Source organism: Sorghum bicolor, chromosome 4, assembly GCF_000003195.3.
Source record: "Sorghum bicolor cultivar BTx623 chromosome 4, Sorghum_bicolor_NCBIv3, whole genome shotgun sequence".
In the NCBI taxonomy this organism is placed as follows: Eukaryota; Viridiplantae; Streptophyta; class Magnoliopsida; order Poales; family Poaceae; genus Sorghum; species Sorghum bicolor.
This window is the reverse complement of record NC_012873.2, coordinates 67,169,991-67,182,104: the sequence shown is the minus strand read 5'-3', so window position 1 is coordinate 67,182,104 and position 12,114 is coordinate 67,169,991. Positions and strand designations below refer to the sequence as shown.

General features: G+C 44.1%; 2 protein-coding genes across 2 annotated transcripts; one reads left to right on the top strand and one right to left on the bottom strand.

Moving 5' to 3' along the window:
* On the bottom strand, positions 1-1,047 carry LOC8084690. Its single transcript, XM_002452969.2, has one exon. It carries the CDS (start codon positions 675-677, stop codon positions 345-347), a length of 333 nt encoding a protein of 110 aa, XP_002453014.2. The 5' UTR covers positions 678-1,047; the 3' UTR covers positions 1-344.
* On the top strand, positions 6,662-11,677 carry LOC8084689. The gene is made up of 9 exons (XM_021458605.1): positions 6,662-7,151; positions 7,271-7,524; positions 7,972-8,342; positions 8,434-8,683; positions 8,790-8,955; positions 9,139-9,241; positions 10,496-10,624; positions 10,763-10,978; positions 11,119-11,677. Exons 2-9 carry the CDS (start codon positions 7,272-7,274, stop codon positions 11,395-11,397), a joined length of 1,767 nt encoding a protein of 588 aa, XP_021314280.1. The 5' UTR covers positions 6,662-7,151; position 7,271; the 3' UTR covers positions 11,398-11,677.

Genomic DNA, 12,114 nt, shown 5'->3' with positions numbered 1-12,114 from the left:
TCAGCAACGGAAGTTTGCAAATGCATGAGTTCGAAGATGATGATGATGATGCTCATATTTTTGTACATCCATTCCATTCCATTCATTCTCTTATCAAGAAGAAGAAGAAGAAGAAGAAGATACAAGCAAACGAAGCACTACTGGCTCCAAGCATGGAGGAGCGATCGACACGACGCCTAGGCCTAGCACCTAGCTAGAGCGGCCTCCATGACGGAGCAAAGCTCCAGAGCAGGGGGTACATGGAGGGAGCTTGGACTTGCACAGTCACCGTTCGCCGGAACGAACACCAACGGCGGCGGCGGGTTCACGGCCGGATCTACGCACCTGTGGGCTGGCCTCTCTGCCTACCGATTGGAGTCCGGGTTGGGCCCACTGGGGACCTCGTGCTTGCTGTCCTGGAGCCCCTGACCCGCGTAGTTCCACCTCCCGCGCGGCCGGGGCCGGGGGCGCCACGACGACGACGACGACGACCTCGCCGCGGCCGGCCGCGGGAGGGCGCGGCGCCCTGCGGAGGGCCACGAAGAAGACGAAGACGCGACGGGGAACTCCTCCGTCTCGTCGTCGTCCCCGTGCCCAGCCGCTGGCGCGAGCAGCACGAGGACGACGCAGAGGAAGAGGACGAGGAGCAGCGGCGTCGTCGTGGCGCGCGGTCCTGTGGCGCATTGAGCTCCTGCCATGAGCAGCAGCCGCGGCGGCGTCTTCAGTGGCTGGAGCAAGAACCGCGGCCAACGCCCATGGGCCGGCCGAGGGAGCACCGGACGGCAGGACGGCGGGGCTGTGTGGGAGAGAGCAGCAGCCAAGCAAAGCAAGCAGCTTGTGTGTGTGGGTGTGGGTGAGTGAGCTCGTTCACTTCACTCCACAGTGGGGTGATATTTGTGAGTTGTGACACAGGGAGGGAGAGATTGGAGGAAGCTATCGGGCTAGAGTTGTACGTAGAGGGGATGACCACACTCTCACTCTTCACTCTTCAGACAGGCACAGGACCTCTGAGTTTTCGGCGGGGCTTCTGCAGGTGGAAAATGAGAGGCAACCATGTGCTGTGCAAGTGTGCATGCTGCTGCTGGAGGGAAGATGCAGGGGGGCACGGGCATTCTCTGAAATACTCATCCTCGGGCCTTGTTTAGTTCTATTTTTTTTTGAATTTCGGTATTGTAGCATTTTCGTTTTTATTTGACAAATATTATCCAATCGCGACAGAGAATTTTGAAAAAGTTTTTGGTTTTTAGTTTGAACTAAACAAAAGTCCAGGTGATCCCATCCCAGGTGTGTGCATTTGACTGACACCATCATCACCATACACTGATGGCCTGTAGAGCACCCGTTGTCGCTTGAAACACTGTTGGGCACTGCATGCCTTTCGTCCATTCCTTCGTTGCAGACGCATACAGTACTCTATCATTCGTAAACATAATGTTGTTGCAGTATATATAGGAGTATTCCTATGATTGATGAAGGTAAACCACGGAGCAATGCACAGCACAACTGTTATCTGTTTGAAGGCTCAAGAAGAGGTGGTCATCAGCCAGGACTGCAGATTTGAAAAAAGTTGACCACGGGATGGGAGGAGAGGCGCCCGAAAGGGGAGGGGGGCGAAAGCAGAGGAAGGAAAAGACATAAGATTGATGGCATCAAATGGAAGCTTTGGTTTTGCAAAGGCTGTAAAGTGTTGATGCCCATTGACGGAATACATCTATCTATCGTTGTTACTCACTTCCACCGTGATCGATTTCTAGAGTTATCTAAGGTCAAATCTTTTAACTTTAACTAAGTCTATAAAAAATTTACTAAAACAATGACACAAAATTAGACACACCATAAACTATATTATCATAATATACACATTTAGTGGATAAATTTAGTCTAACATAAAAAAAACTCTGACTTACTCCCGCATAAGTAGCACATACTCCCTCTGTCTAGGGCATGGCAAATAAAGAAAAATATTCGAAATATACATTGACCATTAATTTTGTTAAAAAGTGATAACATCTCTCAAGCCATCTATTCTTGTCCAAATTGTGTGCAAAATCTAATACGCCGTGTACTTTGAAACGTAGTAAAACAAGCAAATAGTGATATGCATCACAAGTTTAGGATATATAGAACTTACACCAGATTTATATTCAAAGTGGTTCGGAGATGTCATTGATTCTTCAGTAAATGGAAATATATTGAAAAGGACATTAAAACATAAAGCTCTAATTTTGTATGCCTTTTCCATCAAACTACACCTATCATCATTCTGGAACTATGTATCGCACGCTCGATTAAAGTTTGTGTGAGTGTGTGACTGTGGACATCATATGCAATGCAAGTCTCGAACTATTGAGAGCGCCAGAGGCTATAGTTCTTGTTATATGATACTATATACGACAGCATGCATTGGTTATATACATAATAAACTGATCTTTCGGGGAAAAAGAAGATTATATATGATAAAGCACACTTGGCTCATAGGATAATAAAGCTAACAGGGGGCCGCCGTGTAAGTCCAAGGCAGACAAGCTTTTTCCTTGGCCATTGACAAGCACGGGCTGCCTTCTCGTGTCCCCAACGTGGCCTGCAATCGTCCCTTCACTTCACCTGTGTTGTGTAGTCTTGCAGTAGACCCTAGAGCTTACCCGCCGAAACCCAGCAGCATCACAGCCGCGGATCAGAATGCATGCATGGTCCAACAAACACATACAAGTCACTTCATCTCACCTCACCCCACCATGCATGTGTAGATTCAGATTATTAGAGCAAGTTTAATAATACAGCCTACTTGCTGGCCGTAAGGTTTCTTACAGCCTTCTTACAGTCCACCCATACAATAATAAGCTATTCAATATAAATATATGGCCCACTTGTCTCTCTCACAAAGTTTTTTTGGTTCCTGTGCCTAAACTGGCTGTAAGGTTACAGCCTGCTTTTCCTCTCTCTCCTCCCTTCTCTCCTCCACCTCAGCATTTAGCCAGCTTACAGCCCACTATAATACTTGCTCTTACAGCCGCAGATCGGAGTAGTTATCATCGCTGCAACTTTCTGTCAAATACGTATGCTCCCGCTCTGCAGGCCGCAGCGACTCCTCCGATCGATGTAGTACACTGTAGTCTGTAGGAGTAAATCCTATTATTAAGAGTAAAACAAAATAACCTGAATACCCCTCAGGAGTTGATAAATAGTACTCCCTCCATACCAAAATTGTAAGTCATTTTAAGAATCTAAACTTTTCTAAATTTGACCAAACTTATATGATAAAATAATTATTATTATGATATCAACTAAGTGTCATTAGATTCTTTCTTTATTATATTTTTATAGTATACTCACTTTACGTTACAAATTATTTCTCTCTATAATTTTGGTCAAACGTGAAAATGCTTTGACTCTCTAAGATTTTTGGAATGACTTACAATTTGGGAATGGAGGGAGTAGTGCTGAACTGTGTAATGCAGTATGAAACAATTTATTCGTTATGCGGCAGGAAGAGAGCATGAAACAGAGTAGTCTGCCAGAACAAATCGTCCAGAACTGGCACTGTGGTTGTTGTAGTAGGAGGATGAGAAGAACAAATATAGAAGTGCATTCTTTGAAGGACTCAGGTAATATATGTACTGTATATTCGTGTAATCCGCACCGTGATGAACCTCACAACCGCCAGCCGGGCTTTACGGGGGCATCATCAGGAGTCAAGGCACCTTGTTCTTGGAGCTCCAGTCCAGTCTCCAGTGCCTTTTTACTCTTTCTGGACACACTGCAGGCTGCAGTGTTGTTGGCTCAAGGCTTTTGTGCATGATACGCCTGCACTGCGGTCCTTCAGACCCAATAATACAATGCAGACCAAAGGGACTGAAATTGGAAAACACAGAAATCTTGAAAGAATGATCATTTGAATAGGCCATAGAAATAGCGTAGGATCTTTACCAAGAGGCGGTTTCAGTGGATGTCAATTTTTCAACACAACAGCAGTTAGATGATCGGAAAAAATTCCTACCCTATTTCTATACTCCATTCCTATGAATCAAAGGCATGAATAGTTAGCAATTTCTATAGGATTTTCAGTCCCATGTTTTTTCCCTTCGTTTCTCCTATGAATCCAATGATATATCTCAGTCTGAAACTCTGAATAGTAACCCTGGAGCTTTAGCTCCATTCCCGTCGCAGATTACCACCAGCACTACTATCAAGTAGCAAGTAGGGTAGTAGCTAGTAAGGCAATAAGAGCGAATATTTAGTTTGTCCCGAGTGTTACGCACGCGCCCTACATACATAAACATTAGAGTGGATGTCGATGTCGATGCAAATGCATGGCCGGGGCCGGCTGCCTTTTGAAGCTTTTTCAGCAGCCGTGCTATCTTATTATTATCTAGTGCTACTAACATCTGGTACTGTGGTAGTAGTAATAATGGTATTATTGTGGATGGAACAAAGCCATGGAAGAGGCTCATGATTTTGATACCCACGCACGCTGCACCGAGACGAAGCTCAGCTCTGTCAAGAACAAGAACAAGAACAAGCAGTGAGCCCTGAAACGAGCATGCCGACTATTACAATACTATAAACTGCGCCGCTGCATGCATTGCACGCGGGAGGAGAAAAAGGTTATGGAAAGACGGGCGTATGTAGCCTTTATAATAAATAAATAAACTCGAGTTTTTGCATTTTAGCTCCTCCATAGACCGTCTCGTGGTCCGGTTCCTTAACACTGTTGAGTGCTGACTGCTGACTGCTGCGTGTGTAATGACACTTTCCATCGTTGGCATCGATCGATCAGAGTTCAGAGATCACGCACAGCTACACAAGACGGCGGCTGGTTCAGTGTTACTGTGAAAAATCCATAGACTGACAGTGATAACAGAGTTGCAGTACAGTAGGGCTAAACCTTGACACAAACACTGGAAACACAACTCGAAGAGATCAGACACTGGATACACATACACCCCCGCATGCGGCGTGCAGTGCAGCCTTGCAGGAATACATGCAGGTGCAGGAGCCTACTACTACAGTGCGCGGATGATGGATTTTCAGATGGTCAAGGGAACAACTCAACTCACACTCACGTTACTGCCTGCGCTGCGACCGAAACAGCTTTGCCTGCTTTGTTGCAGGTGAAGATCGACAACGGGTAAAAGCTGCACTTCTGCGGCCAGCTTTCACCTCGACGTCGCTGAGCTGAATCATCAGCGTTCGTTGCTCGTTGCCATACGAGTGTCAGTGTCTTCATTCATTCTCATGGAACAATAGTTTTTTTTTTCTTCTTCTTCTTCTTCTTAAAATAAAAAAAATACTTAACAAAAAACCGAATTGAAGCACAAACAAAGCCCAATTACGCTCTGCGATGCTGTCGGGTCCGTTATCACACACTGGGGGATACGATGGAGGGGATTAGGGCCCAACTGCGCGATCGCGCTAAATCGTCGACACGGCTTTGGGCTGTAGTCTCTCTCTCTTACCTATCCTGGGCCCCCACAAGTCCATACTCCCCCAAGCGATCGGATCGACACCGTGGGTTCCGTCCAAAATAGAGCCCTATTGCGGCAAACTGGGCTGGCTGCAAGCCCAAGCCTGAAACTGAGCCCAAATCCTAGCTGGGGTCCAGCAACTCTTTTTCTTCCGACGACAGTGTGTTGTGTTGCATCCGAACCAAACCAGGGGTGAATGAAGCCACGTAGAAATTAGGGGAAGACACACGTTATATTGCGCCCCCTAATTAAAAATGACGTAACCATACAAGACAATACTACTTATTATGTCTAAACTTCACCGTAGAATGCATCTCCTCTAGGATATATCATCATCATCATCATCATCATCTAGAATCACCGTATAAGGTCTGTTTAGTTCCAAAAATTTTTTAAAAATAGGAATAGTAGCACTTTTGTTTGTATTTGACAAATATTGTCCAATCATGAACTAACTAGGTTTAAAAGATTCATCTCGTCAATTCCGACCAAACTGTGCAATTAGTTTTTATTTTTATCTATATTTAATACTCCATGCAAATGTCTAAAGATTTGATGTGACAAGGAGTTGTCTGAAAAATTTTGCAAATTTTTTTAAGAACTAAACAAGGTGATATCCAAACACGACGATGTAAACCGATCAATGCAATAATATGGTCTGCCCCGCTTTGCATTGCTTCCGCTCCACGGCTCGGCTAGCCCTGGCACGATCACGGCTTTAATTTGTTAGCTCCGTCGGCCGGGGGCTTGTTTCTACTTTCTAGAACGCCATCATGGACGCATGGTGCACACGGCTTGGCATCAAAAACTGAGAGCGAGCCGATCGAGTCAGCCGCGGTTCGGCTTGGGCGGGAAGGCGTCACGGTCACGGGCAGCAGCAGCCCGGCTGCTGTGTCTGTGTGCGGGTGCGGCACCGCCCCTTTCACCGCACGGGTGTCGTGTCGCCCTCCCGTGCCGTCCGGTGCAGTACAGTACATGCGCGGCATGCAAAAGCGGGCGATGACACGCGAGCCCGCCCGCCCGTGTGGCGTCCCTGCGCGCCCACTTGTCAAGCAGATCCGCATGCTCGTGGTTTCCCTGGGCCCACTGACTCATCGTGGGGTCCAGCCGTAAGTCACTACCAGCCAACAACCACCGAGGCAAATATGCCCGCCGGAACAAAAGCTCCTTCGCGAAACGAAACAAGAAAACAAAAGCCGTTCGTTCGTTTCGTTTCGTTTCGTTTCGTTCCTTCATGCCCGTCTGATCGATTCTCATCACTTCACTGCCACTCCAAATTACCGATCCGTTTTATACGAAATACTGTATATACTATTACCAGTACTTCCGTATATAATAGCTGCATTGTATTCCCTCCCTGTTTTTTCGTCCATTTTGAATCATCCATCCATGAATCGATCCATCCATCCATTCTTGGACTAGTTTGAATTCGATTTTCGAATCGAAAAAAAAAACACACACACACACAACCGAATGCGAACTGCTCGGGCTTCTGTTGCGCACACAGTTTCTCTCCTACACGAGTCTATAGTGGGAGTAGTATCTCTAGGCGTTTCATTGCCTCCGCTGGGGAGGAGCAGGCACGCTGCACCTGCACGCAACAGAGGACGGCGAGAAAGCAACACCTCGCTTCGTTCTCTGATCGACATTTTTTTGCCGGGAGGAGAAGAGAGGAGAGTCGGCAGCGGGAACCCCAGCGGTTCGTTGGTACGCGATGCGATTCTTCCTCTTTCTGATTCCTCAAAAAAAAATTTCTTCCTCTTTCTTTCTTGAGCTCAACTTCTTGGATTATTCATTCATGGATCGGTGGTTCTTGGAGAATTCAGGATGGAAGGCTGTAATGGCCACAACAGCAGCGGCAGCAGGAGCCTTGAGAGGGCGATATCCAGGAAGGCGATGCAGGCTGGGAGCTCTGCTCCCTGTAAAACCTGGCTCATCGGCTTCTTCTGCGGCGTCTGCATCACATGCCTCTTTGGTGTAGTCGCTCTACCTCCGCTTCGGGTCATTCAGAGCCAGTCGGTCTATCCGCTGCCGCTGCGCCGAGCGATCCTCTCGAATTTTACATTCACCCAGCCTGCTGGTATGGTAATTGCTGCACACCCTGAATCTGCACTATCGACTCTGTCACTCTGGTTATTTGTTTCTGATAGAACGGGAATTTCGGTGCTCTAGTGATTGTTAGTTAGTTGAATGGCTATTTGTTTCTGATGTAACTGGAATTTTGTGGTCTGGTCATTATTAGCTGGATATAAAGGCTGTACTGTACTATGTGTCTGTCAGCTTATATGTTGTACCGAAGAAAGGATACAACCGTGGGTCCATTGGCCATACACAGCACACTAGCCCCATCTGAACCTCATGCAATAACTATTTTGCTGTACAATATTGCCGATGCACTACACTTTCCTTCTCAGCTTCATATGGCTGTAATGTACCTTGTAGCAGTAGAGAATTCATATTTCTATTTTGTTTTTTTTCTTGTGCCCATGCCTGTCAGTCTGTACTGTAACTATGTTCTTTGGAGCAGATGGGGCAGCAGCAGCAACAGATGAGTTGCCTTCTGCACCAGAGAAGATGGAACAACAAAAGGAAAACGAGAACATCACTGAAGATGCTAGGATAATGTACCTGTACAATGAATGGAGCACTTTGCTCAGCACTGGCAGAGATGAAGTCACGAAAAGTTCAGATGGGATCTCTAATAAAGATTCAGACTTGCCACGGCCACCTCATCTGGAGGACTGCAGGACTAACGCAGAAAGAAATAAACTATTTGACAGTTATGGCGATAATGGTACATTTCCGCCTTGGACGTTATGGAAAGGGTCACTTGGGCTTGAGTTCCTGAGTCACAAGTATTCAGAACATGCAGATCAGCATACACTCTATCCTCCCTGGGTATGCATGCTGAACTTGCCTGAATTTATGACTAACTATTTTGGTGATGTTCTGTATGCAAATTCTGACTTTGGAATGAAAAAAATAAAAGATTGTAGGATCTGATGAGGAGAACTATCCATTGACCAGACAAGTGCAGAGAGATATATGGACTCATCAGCACCCTCGAAACTGCAGCGATCCAGGCTTACGGTTTCTGGTTGCAGACTGGGAGAGGCTGCCTGGATTCGGTATTGGCGCGCAGATCGCTGGAATGTCAGGACTTCTTGCTATTGCCATGAAAGAGAAGAGGATACTGGTTACAAACCACTACAACCGTGCTGATCACGATGGTTGCAAAGGTGTTAGCCCTGCTTCTCTTATGGATTCTTGTTTTACATTATTATAAAAGTGTGGTGCTACTTGCCTTTTGTACACACTGAACTTTGGTTGTACTGTATCTTTTAGGTGCCTCAAGATCTAGTTGGTCTTGCTACTTTTTTCCTGAGACATCTCCGGACTGCCGCAACCGGGCTTTTGAGCTCGTGCAAAGCAAAGCCTCTTGGGCTGATGGTACTGTAAAAGTGAAGGAGAACTATACCTCAAAGCAAATATGGCTTGGACGCATACCTAGGTGCAATTTTAGTTCCTTTTCACAATTCTTCACCTATATAGTCTTTACACTTTTCACAATCCACATGTTTACTATTTGCCCCCGAGATAAAATTTAGAGCTGATTCCCTATTATAGTATTATTTTACCTTGCCTGCTACTATTTCCATAGGAATGGACTTCTGTAACATTTGTTGTGCTGTAGGGTGTGGGGGAAACCTTGGAAATATTTGCAACCGACGACAGTGATAAATGGTAAATTGATTACAAATCATCGTAAAATGAACAGGAGATGGTGGGTAGCACAGGTGAGTATGCACACTTTTTAGTCACAAGTTAGCGATTACACAAGACGGTTATTCTATTTAAACTGCATGACAATTCTCATAAAATAAAAGTCAATGCTAAGGTACACCATTTACCTTCCAAGAGGTAATATCTCAAATAAATCCGAGCCATTGATTTTCCGGATTTTATGAATTACCTAATAAATTAAATAATATAGAAAAACAAAAAACACTTCCTCCGCATGCCCCCTAATGACGGGAGGGGAAATCATGCATGCCCCCCAAGATGGAAATGTCCATTTGTCCCCTAATTATGTTCGTTCCCTCGTACAAAGATGACATTTTCTATTGCATATAATATTATACATTGTGTAAGGTTTGAAGAGAGAATAGTTCAATATTGATGTGTTTTCCAATTTTTATATGATCGATAACCAGGTTCAAACCGTTTGTATGCCGGGAAAATTTGTGGCACTGTGCAAATACTGAGCAGGAATTTGACCTTAGTGTCAAGTCAAAACATTTTTTGTTTTTCTTCCATGTCTATGAGCACTATAGAAATATTAAAAGAGATTACTCCCTCGGTCAAGAAAAAAATATTGTCACTTCTTGGAGAGTCAAATAAATTTAAACTTGATTAAATTTAAGTACTAATATTTATGATGTTGAGTAAGTATCATCAGAATAACTATAAATATGTTTTCCTATTAAACCTATTTCAGCAAATAATTATTCATACTATTTTGTATAAACTTGATTAAACTTAAGAAAGTTTGACTTGTTAGATCAAAAGACTTGTTGTATCTAAAAGTTACAAATAATAAAATGTTACCTGCACTAATATGTTATCCACTCATGTTACCTATGCCGATCAAACATGGACTACTAGCCACATACAGTACACGAACATACACCCTAACCCCTCAACTACCATGCATGCACACGCTAAAAAAATGGATTTACTATATCAATGAGATCAAGCATGCATCAATCAAATCAAGGAATATTTTTTATATCTAAAACTTTCCTTATTTATCCTATTTTCTAAAACAAGAAAATAAATAAAAAAATATTTCATCTATTACCTCATAGAAGGTAATAGGTGATTGTGACCATCCGATCGAAATAAATGGACGGCTCACAGTCATTTAGGAGTACCGCAACAAAGCCCTAAAATAAAACATGTTAAATTAGACAATGGGAATTTTACAGGGTCTTGCTCCTAATTATACTTGTTTTCCTGAAATCTCAGCTTGTCTTTAACCTTCCATGCAGGCGACAAGGTATCTAATGAGATTCCCGACGGAGTACATGTGTGGATTACTCAATGTCGCTAGGCACTCTGCATTCGGTTTACAAGCAGCAAAGTTGGTTCTTCAAAGTATTCAGGATGACTCACCAAAGGTTTGAAAATCTGAAAACTGGTTTCTCGATCAATTGCGGACTCATCGTGCAGCATGATTTATTCAGATATGGTAACATCAGCACCAATAACATTATTTTTTTAAAAAAAATATAATCCAAAAGGTTTCACAATTGCAGGTTGGCACTACTAGAACCAAATCTGATATTGAACGTCTTGTGTGGTCAGACCACAAACCATATCTACCACAGCCTCTTCTCAGCATGCATATAAGAATGGGAGACAAAGCTTGTGAAATGGTGGTGGTTGGCTTTGAGGAATACATGGAATTGGCAGGCAACCTGCGCAAACGGTTTCCAAGTCTCAAGAACATCTGGCTTTCCACTGAAATGCAGGCAAGTCAATTCCCTCATCCAGTGTATGTAATCTGTATAATGACATGCAGTTTCTCTTGCATGTTCGAGAAAAAAAAATGTTTCTAGCAAGTAATTTTAGCGTCACATGGAGTAAACTTTCCTAATAATTCTGTACGCAGGAAGTTATTGACAAAACAAAACTTTACCCACATTGGAGTTTTCACTTCACAAGTGTGGCACGCCAAGGTAGCAATATGACCATGGCAATGTATGAGGCCAGTTTGGGCCGTGAGACTAGCACAAACTACCCCCTTGTCAATTTCATGATGGCAACCGAAGCAGATTTCTTCATTGGAGCCCTAGGATCAACCTGGTGCTATCTCATCGACGGAATGAGAAACACTGGAGGGAAGGTAATGTCTGGTTACCTATCGGTGAACAAGGACCGGTTCTGGTAAGCAATTCAAAGGCCGCTTGCGTCACCGATCATCTTGTAGCTCCACTAAATAGAGTTGTGACCTAGTTTTCTTGTGTATGTACAACAGTAGCATGATGCTACCTTCTCAGAATCTGAGAAGACACCTTTACCATGAAACTTCATGACTAAGTAGGAGAGCGGTACCTTGTTATATCAAATCAGGTCCATATCTTTTGATCTGGTGTCCACTAAGAGCTAGCTCGATATGTTATCTCTTCTCTTGGTCCAACTTATCGTGAAAAGAGGATGCACCTACTCTATTTTTCAGTGGCGCACATAATGTTGTGGTACACGGGAGATCCAATTAAGAAAAAATTATACTAGTATGAAAGTAACAGCTAAACCATGAAAAAAGAAGTTGACATAGACAGGTTTCTTGCACCGTGAAAACTTTCTCCTCTTTGTCAACCATCTGATTTCTTCAAGGTCTTTTTTGTTTCCTTTGGAAAAGTTAGCAGGAGCATTGTGCAGTCGATTAAGGACAGATTAATTTCTGATGTTAAAGGATTGCCATCCATGAACCGTTGATTGATCACCGCAGACGCTGAACTATGGCTGGCCATCTCCTGGCAGAGGAAGGATTATTGGTATGCATGATCAGTGATCCCATCCTGAAATGATCTTTCAGATGAGGATTCAGCAACCGATTCAAGCCTATGTCGTACATGCGAAAGCGAAACTAATACCAAGTGGGTGA